Raw genomic sequence first — 18,769 nt, 5'->3', positions numbered from 1 at the left:
GTCCCAGTGCTGGTCCCCGTGCTGGGGCCAGTCCCATTCGATAATTGGCGCAATTTCACGCCCTGCCAGCCCCACGCGCCTCCTCCGCTCAATTGTTTCCCATGAAATACGATCGAATATCCACAAACAGACACAACTCCAGGGATTCGGGAGGGGGGAAATTGGAGTTTCCTCTCCTCCCCGATTATTTTTTTTGTTTTCAATTTTTGAGTGAAGTTCAGCCGTGACGTGGAGCAAATCGGCCCGCGAACTGCCTCATTACTCCCATGAGTTGTGGACGGGAGTGTGGAGGCGTAATTAGAAGCCGGCTACTGGGATTAAACCAGGGATATTCAAATTCAGGGGTGTCCCCCTCTGTTTGCAGAGATAACAAACAAAATATTAAAACATGTCAATACTTTTGTGAACAGGCGCGTTGGAGTCACGTGGAACGTGATCTCCGTGCAGACAGAATCTCTGCGGCCGGACTCCAGCCCAGGCCCAGGTTCAGCCCAGTCACGCCTCAATGGCAGCTGCATGCACGGAATATCTAACCTAAGCCAGAGTTCCTGCCTCCGATTCCCCTTCCCATTTCCATTCCCGTTGAAGGCTGCTCTCGAGGCATTTCCAAAGCGAAAATGGAATCGTACATTCAAGGCATTCCCAGCTAAAAATATACACTCGTATGTGCGAGCCATTCCAAGCCAAAGATACACTTGAAAAGTATCTTTAAGGTTCGCAAGCCAATCCGGGGGGGAGGAGCAGGACTCGAGTGCGCCCCCCCATTAAAATGCCATTGTGTGCGCCATTTTGCCGGTGTTCTGTTCTGCTCACCCCTTGCCAAACATGGAACCACCCCCAAAGAAGAACAGGGTCTCCACTCCTCGCCACTCCACTCCACTCCAGTGCTCCCCGCTTTAATTATGATTCAGTGCACACAAACTTTTGTTGCGTGCCACTCGCTTTGTGTCCTGGTTGTTGCTGCTGCCTGCTGTTGTTGTTGTGCCTTGTGCTAACTTTTCAATTCCTAATTATAATTAGAGAATCGGTTGTGTTCATAAATATTAAAAAGGGTCGTCCTGCGCTGCCTGCCCTCGCCTGCTGGGATGGCTGGCGCTGCCAACGACATTGCATGAATAATTAACTCGAGTCGTTTTAAGGGACACGACACCAGGCAAATGGCGTAGGAGAACGGGGTGTAGGGGGTGTGCGCTCCACCAATTGCCATCTCCTGGCATGCGCCATTTTGTTGTGTGCTTGTGCTCTTGCTTGGCTCGGCTTGGCCAAGAGAAATTTCAGGCGGCTTCCTCTAATGGAACAACACCAGCAACAAGATAACTTCCTTCCACAGAAGCAGTTTGCGGAGTGGGGGGCAGGGCATGGTGTGCATGTAACAGTCGGAGGAGTAACGGCGACATGTCATGAATTTATGAATTTTTGCATTTTTAATGTAATTTGGGCCACGCCACGCCACGCAGCATTCTCCGAAGAGAATGGAGTGCAATGGAGTGTTCTCGGGGCTACAGGGAAAACAACTGAAAGATACGTCGCTAAAAATCAAAGCAAGAGAAGTGTTGGGAGTCAGTGCTTTATGTGTGTACCCCTTACGATTCATTATTCCTAGTGGAAACCCATTTGATATTATTTGACTGGCCCTATAAGCTCAAAAAAACTCACAGTTTGATAACATAATATTATTATTGGAATTGGAACTACGTAGGATACGATTCGTAGGGTTACCTTTACCTTTTCAACAAACTCTTGGTATCTTTCCTATGATTAAGTTTCCTAATTTGTAGATTCAAAGTGGCCTGGCAATTTAAGGGTGGACTTCGTTTGAATTTGCGCGCCAAACAAGGCTGTTCATTTACTTTCTGGAACCAGTGAACCGAATGAACCGAAGTGAACGGCGCCTAACAGCACCCGAATATAAATTTTTGGGACAACAGTTTGCACTGCAGCGCCACTAGACGTTTTTTTTTTAGAACTAACTGCTCTAGCGTTTTTTTTTGGCAATAAGAATATTTGGCCGCGGCCTCCAGCGTATTTTCCAGGAGTTACAAAAACTGCGACGCGCCACTAGCGGCCAGTAGAGTCGCCACATCTGGCGCCAGTTTACGCGCGAAAAAAACAACAAATAAGCTTTAATTAAAAGCTCAATTTAAAGCTCTTCATTTAATTGATGCCAGCTAAATTTAAAAAAAAATCAAAACAATTTTAAAATGTAATTTTTACTGTAAAACTGTGAAAAAAAAGATTTGTTTAAGAAAAAAAAAAGAAAGTCCGTACACGCTTCGAACCGAGGACCCCCGGATCTGAAGGTCTCGACTTAACCCACCGAACCACGCTTTGCTTGATTTTGCTGTGCATAATGCAGCATTTATTCCAAAATGGCGCAAATAAAACGAATTTCTTTAGAAAAAAAAGGTAATCCAGCCGGGTCAATTGGCATTCATGCACTATAAGCCAAAGCTATCTATTTATCCGCTTCTAATTGCTTGACGTGGGTTCATTAATAGCTCCACTCGCAAGGGACTGCTCAATTATAAGCAAATAAATTGGAATTCGAGGTATCCGTTTAAAATGGCCCTCAATGAACCAAGTTACTTGCATGTTTGGCCTAGTTCAATCCTCGCGTCGTGTCGCGTCACTTCATCTTCATTTCCACGGCAGAAGGCAGCAATATCTGGGCCATGGATGTGTGTGCCCTCGTCGGTGGGGAGAGCTTCTCGAACGCAGGAATGCAAAAACACGAAATTAATGACACACCGAGCAGACAACCACATGGGACCCATAAACCAATAACCAAGAGTAACCCGAAAGTTAGCCAGCAAGCACACACACATGCACAGTGATGCAGGAGTTGGGGCAGGGGCAGGGGCAGAAGCAGAGGCAGCAAGAAGGACAACGCATTGGCATTGGCATGCAGTTGGCAAAGTGAAACTAAAGCTACATGATACACGTATAGAGGCGGCACCAGCACCAGCACCGACACCGGCACCTGGCCAGATCAGGGTCATAATCCGCTGCCCAGAAAACGAAGAGTAGCCAGCAGCACAATCAACTTCGACTGTGGCCCCCGTCCCATCAAGTTTGGGGGGGCAAGAGGTGGATTCGGATTGCTATCTGGGTCCACGACAGGTGTATAGTTTTGGCGTTGGCACGGGCACGGGCACTGGCGCTGGCTTTGGCTTTGGTTGTGGGGTCGTGTTCGCCCTGACCACAAATCGTACGCTAAAACCCATTTTGGCTTGGCTTTTTGGGAGAGGGATGGATGTGTATAGGGCGGTGGCGGTGGCAGGGAGCGGTATCAAATTAGATTTCAAGGAGGTAGCCCGTCCCAGACAGGAGTGGGCCGGGCCGGCCGGGCGGCTTTGGCTTTGGTTGTGGGGGGTCCCCTGACCACAAATCGTACGCTAAAACCCATTTTGGCTTGGCTTTTTGGGAGAGGGATGGATGTGTATAGGGCGGTGGCGGTGGCAGGGAGCGGTATCAAATTAGATTTCAACGGAGGTTACAGACTCTCTCTGTCTCTCTCTTCCTATGGTACATACATATATCTTCCCCTCGATGTCTTTCCGTTCGCATTCGGCCACTCAAAAGGATGAGGCAAGCGGAAAAGGCCAAGCAAAAGCTTTGCCTGCGGGACCCAAAAATCCAAAGTGACACTGGCAGGCAGGCAGGCATCGGAACGCAGTCGAAAAATTTTAAAAGCATCTTCATCATAAATCCGGAGAATGAAAAACGATGGAACATGCCACACACACACGTACCGTACCCCTGTGCCTGTGCCCCTGTGTCCCTGCCCCTGCCCATGCAGGAGGAGTACAAATTTAGTTACATATTTTGCTTGTTTGCTTTGCCGCTCCTTGTGGCAAACGCAAAGGCAAAGTGATATTGTCCTCTGGTGGCTTAACTTGTCATGCGACTGTAGCTGGGGCTGGAAAGACCTTTTTGCATTTCGGGGCAGCAGCAGCGGCAGCACACTAACACAGTTACGAGTACTCAAAGCACGGAGCATGGAGCACGGAGCACAGAACTCCCTTGCAGAGGCCACATTTTATGAATTATTCAAAATGATCATAATAAATTACTGCAGTCCTTTGCAGGAGCTCGAGCCGGAAAGTGGCTCCCCTTTATCGCCTGCCATACTTTTTCGATTCCTGGGTGCACTTTCCGTTAAAATGTTTTATCGTCTTGCAGCAGCTCAGCCCGGTAGCATGCAGCACAGACCACCGATGGCACTTCTCTTCTATGGGTGCCTATCGCAACTTTGTCCATCGATGGAGGGCCAAGATCTTTGCTGGAACTCAAACAGATACGAGTACTCCATGACCACAAGGTAGCCCTGTATCTGCATGACCGCCAAAGGCAGAGCTCTGGCTGAGTTGGAGCTGGAGCTGGAAGCTTGAGATATGCTAAATGAATCATGCTGATGGCTCAGTGAGTGCTGAAAGCTGAAAGTTTCGCTCATTAAGTCCTTGAACAATGAAAGCAACGCCACCTCCACCGCCACCGCCACCTCCGCCAGGCAAAGTGCTCGCTCCAAGTAGTTGCTGCTTGAGAAAACAGAACTTTCCGAACAAAATAAATCAATTTCTTGGCTGGAGTCCAGGCCACAATGAAAGCTGGCTGCCAGCCGCCTAAAAACAAAGCCCTTCTTCATCTTCAGTTCTGTTTATTTGTTTGCCACTAAGCAAAGCTTCAAACTTTGGCGTCGGGGCGGAAGGGAAGCACCTGGAGAGCTAGGCTGCTGCAAGGCCACGAGCACAGGCCGAAATGGCTTAAGTGAATGCTTCACGGATGCAGGGATGCCTCGGCTGGGGGAGGAGCAGGCGCATTGATTGATTATCGACACAGTTGGGCACTCAAAATTCCCCGAAACTCCAGCATTGAGTGATGATGATGAGGCCACTGGGTAAGCTGCGGCTGCCAAGCTCTCTCCCCTCTCCCAACTGGACACGCCCTGGTCCCATGCATGCTAATGCCGATGGCCATGCTCCAGCGAATGCAATCACAGCTCGTACCGTATCCAAAGCAGTGTCCAGCTCCCGTCACGGAAATGGCGTTGCCCTGGCCGCAACAGAGCCACTGCCTGTGCTGACTCCTTTGATGCGGGCGGGCAGGTCGAACACATTCCAACCCAGGTCGCGGCTCAATGCACAAGCCATCTGGCGGAACCACATTCGGCCAAACAGGAACTGCCAGTGCGAAATGTTCTGGGCCAGGACATGGCCACTGAGCTCTGACATTTGTGCGCAGAGAATTTCGGCTTGCTGCTAATCGAGCGGCGATCTTAAATCATCATCCACAGAAGAAAAGGCTGCTGGTGCGGGTTTTCGCCTCAAAATGGAACACTTCCCTCTGTCTAATTGATTGTGGCCTCAGTGGCCATTTAGCCGCCGCCTGCCAGGATGCATCCAACAGGAAGTACAAGAGGCGGCATCCGGGGCACGCCTAATTAGAGCCGATTAATGAGGCAGCAGCCGCTGGAACTCTATTGTTCCCCGCTAAAGACATTTGCCATTTGCTATTGTATACGCATTTCGACTAATTAGTTGCACTCTCTCGCACACACTCGCAGACACACTCTCGGACACCCATGCAAGACGTCTCTTATGTGAAACAAATTGTGTCCTTGCCGTGGCAGGAGTCCATTGTCCGCAGTCGGGCATACATACCTTTGCTGGTATGTTGCGGCATTAAAAAATTAGTCCGTTTTTGTATGTGTGTGTGGGGAGTCTTAAGAAATCAGAAAGGATTACATTGCGATTTAAGCCAGGCCAAGGCGCCAGAGGCCAGACGCCCCACAGCAACAGGTAGCCGAAGGAGCTACAAAGGGCTCAGTTTGGTTGGTTTTCTTTGCAGCCCTGCTGCCCGAGCCCCAAAACCAAATTAAAAGCAAATGAAATAACCTTCATCTGGTTAATAGAAGGTCCTGCGCTGGCCCTTTGTAGCGGCTGCCATTGTTGGGACCCACAAAAGGGAGTAAAGCAAACAGAAACTCGATTAATGCAGGCGCCAAAAATTGGACGCACCTCGGGGCGGATCGCTCGTCAGGATTAGGGAACGCCCACTGTGTCTGTGTCTGTGTGTGTGGAGGAAAAATTCTCCAAATTGAAATGGCCAGCACGTCAAACTGAAATTAATTTTGGTTCTTGGCTCTAAAGGAGAGAATCTCATTAGTGACACAAAAGATGTTCGCATATTCCCTTTTATTTCACAAAGATTTTGAACCTACTTTTGGGATATTTTAGTGCCCGAAACAGCTCCACTAACGTGTCCTAATTGTTAAGTAAACCGTATTGCTAGTGGAGAATATCACCAGCGAGCAATTCCATCGGTTATGGCATCGACACTCATCTCGTTAGCATTCCCTCAGCCTCTGCAGGTCCGTCATTATCGTCTCCCTGATGGCTGCATTATTCAGTAAACTCTATTAACATTTACGAACGCTGCGCTGCGCTGGTCTGCCCTGCCCTGCCCTGGGGACGGTGACGGCGATGGCGATGGCGATGCTGATGGTAAATGTTTAACGAAGTTTCCTTCGGAAAACTATAAAGCTCAATTAATAACAATTTGGTGACCAAACTTTTTTGCCAAGCTGGGTTCATTCTTTCTGCAGCTGAGACTGAGAGCTGGGTGATTATGGGAAGGAGCTGCTGCTGCTCCTGAAGTCTCCTTCGTCTTCATCTTCATCCAGTAGAGCGCATGAAATTTTATGTTTTATAGGTGAGCGTCCAACACAGCGGGAGCAAGAAGAACTCGTCCTGGCAGTTGGCTGCTGCTGCTACTTCGATTTACCTTTGTATTTTATTATGCCACTGGGAGCCATACGGCAAAAAAGTAAAAGCCATTTAAAAGCCAAAACTTTTGCAGGCCCAACTCCTGCCACTCGGACAGACCACACCCTGACCCCTGACCCCGCAGAAACACTCTCAATGTGGGTTGACTCTTTGTATCCTCGTGCAGCAGCAGCAAAAGTTTCGAGTAAGGCGCACACTTCCGCATTTATGGCAAATTTCAGCGCTGGACTTTTGTTTTGTTGGAGCTCTGTCCTTGTCCCTCTCTCTCTCTCTCTTGCTCTCAATGCATTAAGCCGCAAACAACATGATGGTGGGGCAGAGAGGGGAGAGCTATCGCAGGGGCTCCTGCTCCTGCTCCTGTTCCAGCTTCTGCCAACTCCGTTCTGACTCATTTCGCATTCCGCGGGTGTCTGTCCTCCGTTTTGTTGTTTGTTTTGTTGGCTGTTTTCTAGTCAGCGGCATAGCTCTGCACTTGAGTGCACTCTGGGGCCAGATCTGCTGCTTCCCCCCATCCGAGTCACGTACATTTCAATTACAGTGCCCCCCCGCTGGCTGCTCGCGCGCTCTCGTGTAACTAAATCAATAATCTATAATTTATTCCGCGCAATTAAGCCGGCCATAGATGTTGTTGCTGCATAATTACATGCGAGTACTGTGAGCCACTGAAAAAATGATGAGCCCTAATTGATTCACTCGTATGAATGCATGAGCATTCTTTTTACACCCTAGGATGGAAGGGTATTAACGATTCAGAGGAGGGAATGCATTAAGTGACCTTACTCACAGTTCAACACACAGTCCCATAGGTGGAAGTTATCAGATCAAATCACAACTTCCACGGATATGCGGTACAGTGGATCATCTAGGGTATCTGATGTACCGACCCATGGCCCAACTATTTGTACTCATTTCCTGATGAACGGTTGATGGAGCAATTAAAGACATTAAAAATATTTCATGCATCAATGGATGCTTTGTATAATGCAAATGGGGAAAGTGGGGAAAGTGCTGCTAATTCATGGCATCATGGAGGCTTCCCCATCCCACTGGGGATTGTCGTCCTGCATGAGCAGAAGAGATCTCTTCATCAAGGGATTGCAATGTCAAATACACGTAATTGAATTTGGTTTGCTTTGAATGCTGCGACGGAGCCGCAATCTAATTATGTTTGTGTGTGGATAATATAATCCGGCGGGTGCTGTCCCCTCGAGTTTGCTTCTCCTTCATCCGCCATTTGCCATTCGCCATTCGCCATTATATGTATCCTAAATCCGCGGGAAGCAGTTACTCCCAAAAGGCAGATCAGAGCAGGGCAGGGCACATTATATGTCGCCGCACTTTTTAAAATTGACTGCCAGAGGGGTAGGGGTAGGGGTATGGGGAGGAGTATCTTTTGTGGCTGCGGCAGACAAATGCTTTTAAGAGCAGCACAAATTTCGCCAAAGGACATGTGTCCTTTCTTGTCCCGGCCACTTTCGATTTTCCGGCATTAGCCAAAGGGAAAGCAAGCAGAAAAGAACGTGGCTGTAGCACTGGCGTGTGGCATGTGGCATGGGGCATGGGGCAGAACTCGCTTCGAAAACTTGTTTTCGCTTGGGCAAGGCGAAGGCGTTCAACATTCTCTCAAGTCGGCCACTTTCGTACGTATGACAGGACATTTCATTGTGGCAACAATGTTGCTTTTATTGTAGCACTCGGACTGAGACTGAGACCGAGACTGGGACTCGGAGTTTTCTCGCCACTTGCCAGCTGCGTGCCACAAAAGTTTGCTGGAGCGCCGGCCGGGCGTGCTAAATATTTTCGTATGTCATTTGGGGCGGCAACAAAGGGGCCGAAATAACTTCAAGTGCATTAAAATAATTTAAGTACCATTTTGTGCAGTGGTCAAGGCTAAGCAAACATTAAATAAAGTGGAACGACGAGTGGTCGGTGTGTGGATACTCTTCAGCTACGGGTGTCCCCGGAGGGAACTGAATGGTAAACAAAATCCCAATACCTATTTCACTGTCCTCTTGCATAGTTTGCAACCTCCAGCATCCAGCCTCCAGCATCCATCTCCTTCTATTCTATAACAATGCAAACATCACGTATACGCAACGTGAGCCAGGAAGGCGTTCAAGTGCAGCTCGTGTGTTTGCTTGTAGCCGAGAAACGGCAGTGGCAGAAGCAGCAGCAGAGGCAGAGGCAACGGCAGCTTGAGCATGTCACGCTAACCAAGTTGTGACCTTTTTTAAAGCCTCCGCTGCTACTGCCATGGCCCTCTGCAATTTAGCGAGCACTTCCGCTGTCGTTGTCGGGCACGCACCACAGACGGGAGGCGTAAATGTTTTGCAGTGCGCCTGGATGCCTCCGTCGCCCTTTGACACATGCCGCAGTGCTGTGCTGTGGCTCTGCAACAAAGCAAAGCCAGTGAAGTACTCTGCATTCCCTTGCCAGGATTTCTTCTTCTGCAACTCTGACTCTGTCTCAGAATGCGACTCTGTTCTGTTCTGTTCTGCTCTGTCTGTGGCTGTGCATTGCGGCTCACTAGGTTGCATTCTTTTAGTCACCTATTTGGCTCCTTCCCTGGCTCTTGCTCTTGCTTTTTGCTGAAGAGCCATTTGTTCATCTGGGATCATCCAGAGTTGCTACAAAGTGAACAGCTTTCAAGAGGAGTGGCAGCTGTAAGTCTGAGAAGTTGCTTATGGCCTATGGAGAGCGCCTCACCACACATTGCCACACATCAATACAGCCAGTTGCCTCCTCCTCCTGCTACTCCTTCTCCGCTTATCCCCTCACCGCTTTCCCTGTTGGATGCTTATATCGCTTCTGTTTTTGCATTTCGCTTACAAAGTAACAAAGTTGAGGTTATCTGGGTTGAGGGTTGCTTCTTTTACGAGTTTCAGTTGTTTTCTGTTCTCTGTTTTCTGCTGGAATTTGCATGTCTGTTCGTTGACATTGTCCTCTGTTGCAGCTGCTCCAGCTCCCGTCCCTGCTTCTTTGTCAGCTTCTTATTTATGTATCTGTTGTCCGAGAAGAGCTCTAGCTGCTCCTGCGGCTGCTGGGGCTGCTGCGGTTGTGGAACTGTGGTCCAAATCCCCGGATCACCAGACGGCTCATTACAATGAATTGCAGCCACTGACACAGCCACAGCCACTGCCACAGGAGCGGAGTACCGTAAAAACAATTGCAAGCTGAGCACATTAAATGCAGTTCACGCTTTGCTTGCTAATGAGCCACTTGCGGATGGTCCCATCCCACACCATCCCATCCCAGCTTCCAGCGTTTATCTAACTTTCCACATTTTCACATTTATAATGCTAATTCAGCAAGTTGATTACAGCAGCCAAAACGGATCGGAACGGAACAGAGCGCAGGCGACTGACCAGGATGCCGGATGATAAAATACAACATTGTGCAGCGGAAATGGAACAAAAAGCTGCCAAACAGCGCACCTCCAGGGGAGCGATTGTGGGGTGCTGGCTAGAGGGGTTTGAGATTGGTACGGCATGGTAATGGTAATGGTAATGGTTATGGCTATGGTTATGACCGAGAAATGCGCCTCAATGTGCATTTTGGTGGCAATTAGCTGCGCATCAGCAGTCGTTCCTGCAGCACTTTGCCAGCAATCTCCTCTGGATGCCACTCATAATTTGCATTGCGCCGACATTGGCCGCATATTTTGTAGCCAGAAATGACGGACAGTTGCTTTTATTTCTGTTGTGGGCCAAACAACTTTGTGACTGCCCGAGGCATACGCTGACCAGCTTAACGGAGTGTTCCCCACTTGAAGTCAACACACATTTCATACAGAATCCCGAAGGTTCGGCAAAACTGGCTCTGCAGTTGTTGCTTTCCAAAGAAAAATCTCCAGAGATGACACCCCCCCCAGCCATCGGAGCTTTGCTCAATTATTTAGGCGGCGAATCCGTTTCCGGGAACATATGCAGCAGCCATATGGGTGCGGGTGCGGGTGTGGGCCCAGGGAAAGCCTGGTTTGTTTGCATTTCAAATTTTGCGTGCTGCATAATTTAGAGTTTTGGATTCATCAGCAGCACCGCCTGCAGATGTGGATGTGGATGCGCCTTTGCCTCCGAATGTGGCTGCATGTTTGGGCTGCTAGTTCCTAGTATTTTTCCGTTGCCAACAGATAAAACGACTGGCAGTTACATCTGCCTGTACATCGCACCTCCGTCTGTGCGCTGGCGATGCATTTTTCATGTTTAATTTCAGTTAGTGCTGTGGCATACCTTTTGGCGCCCATCCACACAGACTCTCGCACGTATTCGTGTTTCTATCTGCCATCCTGCTATCCTGCTATCTATGTGCGCGTGTTTGTTTGGCAATTGTTTAGAGTGTGTGTGTTTGTGTGTAGTTGTCCTTTATTTGCCATGGTCGTGTCAGTTTGACGCTTCTGTCAATTGGCCCAAAACTATGCTGCAGCATTTCATATGCCCTTGGTGATTGCCAGTACCGTGTACCCAGTACCCAGTACCCACTACCCGTAGTTGCTCTCGTATAGTTTTATTAGTTGCTGTTGCTGTTGCTGGTAGTGTGGGTGTCGTTGGAGTTGCTGTTCTAACTGAATTGGCTCAAAACTCCGGGTACGCTGGAACATTTTGTATGCCCTTGGTGGTTGGCAGTGCTCGGACAATATTGTAGCTGCTGTGTGGATGTTACTGGAGATGTGTTTTTAGTTGTTATATCTGTTAGGTGTTGCTGCTGCTGCTGCTGCTGCTGGTGTGCATTGTAATTAATAACAATTATCATTTAATTGGGTAAAACTATGCTCCAACTACGCTCGCATTCGCATGCCCTTGGTGATTATATGCTGGAAAATGGTTCCCCTCCCAACTAAATAAAAAGTGCTTTTATTTTCCCCAAATAGATTCCACAAAAACCACTGAAAAATGCCGAAAATGCTTGAATTTGATACTCTTGCAGTGTGCAGCTGAAACGGCAGCTCTCCTAATTGGTAGCAACTTTCGCCGACACCTCAACACTTGAGCCATGCCTAAGCTCCTGTGCTCGACTCTGAGTCCGAGGATACCAGGATGGTTTTTGCATCTCGAATGGCTGTTCATAATTGCGTGTGCAAAAATGTTTATGGAAACTTTCGTAAATGGCAGAGTTGAGCTTGAAATGAAATGGGTCTTTGAAAAGTTAGCAAGTAAGTTACCTTTTTGGCCCATTCAAATATGAATATGGTTGGCTAGCTGCTGGTCCTCCTGTCCAGTGGGAGGCCAAGCCACATGCCAGAAAATACTTTTCCACAATGCGGCCAACCCTCTAAGGGCCCCAAGAGCTGTGCCAAGACCCCAAACTCTACTCAAGTGATATTGCTCCTGCCAAAAGTATTGTACCACACACACACACACACACACACACCACTGACAATACGAGTGGCAAGCATGAGTTGCCTTTAAGTGAAATTCAATAACGCATAAAATACCAAGTCACAAGCACACACACACGCACACATATGTATACACGTATATTGAGTAAGGATTGGGGTTGTGGCTGGGGGGTAGTGGATAGTTCATGCTGGAGAAAGAGTGGGAATTTCGCATATTACAAATCATTGTTTGGCTCAGCTGCACTGCACACAATTTGTTGTCCGTGTTGGCATTTGGCTCCGCTGCGCAATGCATTGGAGGCTACATAAATTCTGGATGCAGGCACGGATGAATTCCCATTTACTGCGAGGCTTCTTCCGAATGCGTTGCCATGCATTAAATCTTGGATAAATATGCAAAACACATTTGGCAACAAAAAACCGTAACGGAACGGAACGGAGCGAAAAGTTTCGCCCCCATAAGTCAACAAGTCGTCAGAGGTTTTTGCCTAAGACAAATTAAATTTATAAACAAATGGCACACACAGCGAACAGCAAACAGAAGCAGAAGCTGGCAAAAAGTTAAGACCCGGGGTTCCATGGTTTTTTTTGGGGTTTCTCGCCTTAACCCCCCCCACCACCGCCATCAAAACGAAAAAAAAAACTCTGTTGAATGGCGTAGCAGGAGCAGGGGACGACCCTCCATCGCCTCAAAGTATGCTTTAAAAATGTTTCACTTAAGCAACCCCCCAATAAAAACAAAATGTGTACATGACAAACAAACACAAAGTTAGGAGCTCGTTAAAGTACGCCAAGGGGTACAAAATATTCGCAGGAATACGAGGAACAAGCTTTCACTCTTACAGCATCAGCAGCAGGAGCCTTCTGTATCTGTATCTGCATCTGTTTTCCTGTGCGTGCGTGTGTGTGTGTGTGTGTGTGTGAGTCTGTTGTATCTGAATAATGGTAAGTTGTCAAGATGGCTTCACTCTTCACCGTTCACCCTTCACCCTTCACCATTCACCCACAGAAAAAAACACACACGTGCTAAGCACTTCCAGCAACAGTTTTTCTACAATACCAATAAGGTTCTGGTGCTGGTTCTAAGACTGGCTCTGAGACTGGTTCTGGTTTTTGGTTTGGCCTCTGGCCTCCAGCAGCCATTCATTCCTAGATAAGTTAAGTGCGCCGCAAGCAACATGCCATGCATATTCGTACGTACGTATATACATATATGTATGCATGTGCTCCTACTCGTACTCGTATTTTATAATCCCACCCCGAGTCGTCCGGGACTGTGGCTGGCACTGGGCGCACGTGATGCCATAAAGCCAGACAGCGAACGCCCACAAAACGACTTAGCCTAAGCCTGGCTTGCGGCATTTCCCAGCCTCAATGGAAATCTCATGTACGTACACTGTGGTGCGGTACGCGTATACGTATACGTACCTTCCTCCTCGTGGCACATCTAGGTGAAGTTGCTGACTCACTGGAGCGCAAATTGTTAAGGAAAACAGCGGGCGCGTTCAGGCGCAAAAGACACGAAAATCTGATTTGGAAAAGGACCCAGCCGCAGACTTGAAGCCGTGCCAGTCGGCACGGGCTGTGGGGGGTAAACCGCCCAGCGGATGTTTTTCCGTATGTGTGCGCTTGTGGTCAGGAGCACCATAAAAGTGTGGCTGGATGTGCATTTGAGGTTGCCCTAACCGCTGGAAATTTCATTCGAATTCATGGCGGAAAAAGGCAGCCAAGAAATTCCATTTCCAACAATCAGTAAAACGAATTGCAATTAAAAGATTTGATGGTAGAGGATTCCCGCAACACTGAAAAAAGTTCACCAAATCCCGTCGGGCGGGCACAAAAACCGCCGGGCCAAGCGCGTTATTAAAAAGTGGCCCCATTTATGTGTGGATATATTCGGGTATTCGGGTATTCGGATATTTTTTGGGTGACATCAATAACGGATGAGCTGCCATAAATCTTGTGAAATTCATTCGATGTGTGTCCTGGCAGGCAGTCGTGTCCTGGTGCTGGCGCTGGTGGGTGCACCCGTGGTGGTGAAAGAAACAGTAAAGGTAATGGTTACCATAGCGATTCCAACAGCCCCGCAGCCTGGTCACGCAACCCAAACTGAAAGACAGGCAAACATACGAAAACCGAAAACTTGTCAAAGGCTTTCAGGCCCCCGTAGACTCCTTGTACTCCTTCTGTGTCCCGGAGAAGCACTTTAATTTCCCTGATATATGCCCGATGCGATAAGTTCACCTGACAATGGGAGCATATCTATTATTAACATCTAGCATCCGCCTGCCCCCATGCCACGCCATGCTGGCGAAAGGAAAGAAACGCTGGCCCAAAATGAGAAGAAACACATGCCAATTGCCCCATCAGCAGCAGCTTCAGAGCCCAAAGGGTGTGGGAGAGCAGGAGCAGGAGCCTAAGCCGGTCTGGGTCATTAACATAAAGAACTCTGCAGGCGTTGGGCACGTGTCGGCGGTGGCGGGCTTGCCGGGGGAGTACGGAAAAAGGACCGAAAACTATCCCGAAAAGCTCTTCACTCACACAGCCACAAAACAAAAGGCCATGAGTGTGAAAGGGAACGCAAAGATGGTGGCCAAAAGCAGGGCCCGAACCGAACTGTCAACCCGGCGGTGCATAAATCATTTCGACCTGCTTAGGAACCAGCACCGGCATCGGAATCGGCATCGGCACCGCCACCGAAATAGAACTGCAAAACAGGGGAAGGATCACGATGTCGGCAAATGGCAGAACTGTCATCTTCTAAAGAATTTAATTGACAGTAGAAAGTCATAAATTAAATGGCGTATCAAAGACGATGCCTCGAACCAACATGGAAGCAAGGAAACAGGCCAACAGGGACCTGGAACCGAACCCAGAGTGGAGCTAATTGTGAAGGACCTGCTCGGCCGAAAGGACACACGTGGGGAACACGTGTGAGAGCGAGCGTGCGTGAAAGGAAAAACATACCGATTTGGCTTGCTAATAAATTAATGATAGTGGTTCGTAGTGGTTCGTAGTGCTTCTCCACCCACCAAAATCTGTGCGCCACATGAATAGAAGACAAACACACTTAGGCGACATTCGCTCGCACACGAGGGGCAATTTATGGCATTTCGGACGATGGCAGCCGTGTGCAGGAGAGCAGGACAAAGGACAGGCGTCACTCGGACTGGCGCCAAATTCATTTATCATCGGAGGCGGGGTGGGGGAGAACCTAAACCTAAGCAGGAGACAGTTTTGGTAAGCGCTGACTGGCACTTCAAACACTTTAACAACACTGAAAACTCCAGTTTCGAATTTCCTAACTTCGCTTTCGGTTTTAGTTACTTTCCTTTTTGGTAAGACGAAATTTAAGCTACTGTTGAAATGAGTTCGCCTGCCCCCCAAGGATCTGCAAGAAGTGCGCGAGGCGATCCCCAAGGGCTGCAGACCCTTCGACACATCCAGCAGCACCTGGGACCCGAAGCCATTGAGGAGCTGGCCTGTGCGGAAGCAGGATGGTATCGCGACATTTCCAATCCACAGATGGACGCCGCTCGGGCCCTGAAGGACGCGCTGCGCGATGACATGGAACAGAGGACGACGCGCCGAACGTGGCAGCTGGTGGAGGTCCTGGGGCTGCGCCCTCGACCGTCCAGGAAGACGCTGATCATGCTGATGCGCATGAGCAGGGGCAACGACTTGGCCTTTCTCTGGTTCCTCATGGAGATGTGCTACAAGACGGAGGCCCATGGCCGAGCGTACGACATCAACGAGCAGATCATCATGTCCGCCATCTTCTGGCTGGACCTGTACCCCACCCTCCAGGAGCTGGACCGCGTGCTACCGCTTCAGAATGCCACCGAGACACACAATGCCAATGCCACGGCCACGGCCAATGCCGAGCCTCGTCAAAAGCAGAGCCAAAGGATTCGGGACCGTCGATCGGAGAGCGAGAATGGGAAGCCAAAGAAGCCTGCCATGATGCGACCCCTGTCCCCATACTTCCAGGAGACACCAGTCATCCGATCCTGGCATCCCACTGGAAAGTTTTTCTCCGAAATTCCCGCCCGTCCGGCTCTGTTGAGCAACAGGCCCAGGCAGGTGATCCCGAGCACGTCGCCGCTCTTGTCCCGCTGGTTCGGCCACTACGCCCTCAGCGACGCCCACCGCATAACCCGGACCATCCTCAACGAGGAGATCCGCAACATAATTGCCTCCTTGAACGCGGCCGAGCTGCCCGCCAACGATGTGGAGTCCATGTGCTCCCACCACCAGCGGATCAGCGAGATGGAGAAGTCGCTGAAGGTGCAGCTGGAGGCCCTGAAGCAGCAGCAGTGCGAGGAGCTGCTCACCGCCCCCAACCGAGCACAGCAGCGGCGACGCAAGAGGGTAATTTCCGAGCTGGAGCAGATGGTGGCCTGCTGCCAGGCCCGCTTCCACGAGATGGCGGCGAGGACGCGCCTCGCCTCCACCAGGAAGAAGCTCTTCAGCTGCGCCTGCGCTGGTGCACCCGTGGATAAGAATTTTTTCTGCCTGGACAAAGGATCTGGCGGGGGAGATAGCTGTGCAGAGGAGCCAAATGTGAGACTACTGCAGGGCGAGAACCCTCTGATCCCACACTGCTGCCCCGACTTCAAGTTGGAGGCGATGGACTGTGCGAACTGTGAGCTCTACGACCCGGAGAAGGGTCTGCCGGAGCCATGCACTGGCAAAAGCCTTGGACGCCCCAGCAGCTTGATGCAGTTTCTGAAGCTTTGCGACATCGAGAAGGAGAAGCTGAGCGAAGAGGACAAGCAGAAGGCTCCTGCTTCTGCTTCTGCTCCTGCTCCGTCGCAAAGTTGCAGCGACAGCAAAAAGTTGTTTGAGTTCGGCGCAGCAGGCGCTGCGGGCTTCAAGTTCGACTATCGGCGGCTCTTTGGGCCCTCGAAGGCCACTCGCCTGGACGACCAGAACTTGCGGATGAAGGCGGCCTTTGCCAAGGCCTTGGACGAGGATTGCGAGTTCCTGAATGCCGCCCTCAACGGCGAGGAAGACGACTCCCTGGACGCTCTGGTGGATAGAGCAGCCAAGCGCGTGTTCGCCAGCGATACGAAAACCTTCGACGAGGAATACGATCGATTGCTGCGCCGCAAAGCGGAGCTGAGGGCCGACCGCCGCCTGCAAATGGGCAAACAGCACTTCGACCCAGAGGACACGTCGCTGATGAAGAAAATGCTCCGATTGGGACTCGACACCGTCGCCAAGGATCGCCGCTATGTGCTGCCCACGCTGCCCAACGTCCACACGGTGCCGTACCTCATGGAGTGGATCTGCTCGAGGTACGGCAAGCGCTACTCCCAGGCGGAGCGGGAGCGCAGCTACGCACAGAACACCTTCCAGATGAGCGTCCTCTACGACATCATGAAGTACCCGCTGGTGAAGCCGCCCAGCCAAGTCCACACCCGGCGACTGCGTTCCCTCTCCAAGAACCTCCGAGAGCACCAGACGACCCTCTTCGTGGAGGCACTCATGTCGGTGGGACGCGTGTTCTTCAACGCCATGCGCTCCCCGCTGTGCCACACCCCGCCGGGCGACACCTTCTACGCCTACATGCCGGCCGCCTACCGCGACACGGGCTTCAGCATCAACAAAAAGCTTCATTAGTATTTGTATGTTCTGGTGCAGACAAGAACGGACTGAAGCTCCTTCTACATGTTCTTTAAACACCCAACTATTTCTTCAAAGAAAACTATTTTAGTACTAAATGTAAACAACGATTAACTTAAATATGTAAATTAAAGGCAGCGTATGACTTACCAAGCCTAGAAACAGTACAGGGACAAAACACTGGAAGATACACTGTTACCAATTGAATATTTAAGTTGGAAAAACATTATAACAGGACTAGAATAAGTTCTAATTATTGGTAATAATTTAGAACATACAAATACGAGTATTGTTTTACATTGCATGTGGTAGGATAACCCCTATCAGCCCCTTTGTGTAAATATTAACCCACACAAGCCCTAATAGTTCCTACAAGTACGGCCACACTGGAGGAATGCCGAACATGTGTACATCGACGCTCGATCGTTCTGCAAGAGGTTAAATGAAGAGAGTCGCGTTCGGACAAATGGAATAAAGACATAAAAGTACAAGGCCTCGTTTCACTCTCACTTGCAATACAATAATACAAATAAATCCTAAAATTTTTTCTAACTGAGAATATCACTTTAACACTCTCCGACTTCCAGTGGTGTCTCTCTATGGACACTAATTTGGCATTCGATGTGGCTTTAGAATCACAACTGGCTACTAGTGCAGGTTCTGTAATAGTTAGTAAGCCCTCCCCCTGCCTGCAGACCAAGCTTTATTTAATTGAAACTGTAGGTCTCTGGCAGCCGTTGCTCACACATCCAGAAGGCTCCACCCTCTGGCTCTATGGAAAATTGCTATGCATGGACGCATTTCCGTTTCCGCACTTGGCCATGCAGGCCCTGCGCATTGGTCAAGACTCGCAGGGGCCCACATACGAGTACGGCTGAATTATTAAAGCCGCATTTGGCTTGGTCCTTGTTCAGCTCCTGTGTGACTCCTGCTACTGCTGCTACTGCCGTTCCTCTGTGGCCCGTGCTTACCTTCCGCGGCTGTTGTTTCAGGCCGTGGCGTGGCTTGGCCATTTCTGCTT

The 18,769-nt window shown here is 49.7% G+C and overlaps 2 protein-coding genes across 2 annotated transcripts in view; one reads left to right on the top strand and one right to left on the bottom strand.

Moving 5' to 3' along the window:
• LOC111068376 overlaps positions 1 to 18,063 on the bottom strand; it is a 66,123-nt gene extending 48,060 nt beyond the window's left edge. The window contains exon 1 of the transcript XR_005967465.1: positions 17,899 to 18,063. The gene's annotated coding sequence lies outside the window, so the exon portion shown is untranslated. The remainder of the gene's footprint in view (positions 1 to 17,898) is intronic.
• LOC111068318 lies at positions 15,372 to 17,929 on the top strand. Its single transcript, XM_022357713.2, has one exon. The coding sequence runs from the start codon at positions 15,487 to 15,489 to the stop codon at positions 17,743 to 17,745; it is 2,259 nt and encodes a 752-aa protein (XP_022213405.2). The 5' UTR covers positions 15,372 to 15,486; the 3' UTR covers positions 17,746 to 17,929.
• Positions 18,064 to 18,769: the final 706 nt, after the last annotated feature.

Source organism: Drosophila obscura, unplaced genomic scaffold (genome assembly GCF_018151105.1).
Source record: "Drosophila obscura isolate BZ-5 IFL unplaced genomic scaffold, ASM1815110v1 contig_150, whole genome shotgun sequence".
Lineage (NCBI taxonomy): Eukaryota > Metazoa > Arthropoda > Insecta > Diptera > Drosophilidae > Drosophila > Drosophila obscura.
This window is presented reverse-complemented; position numbering and strand designations above follow the sequence as displayed.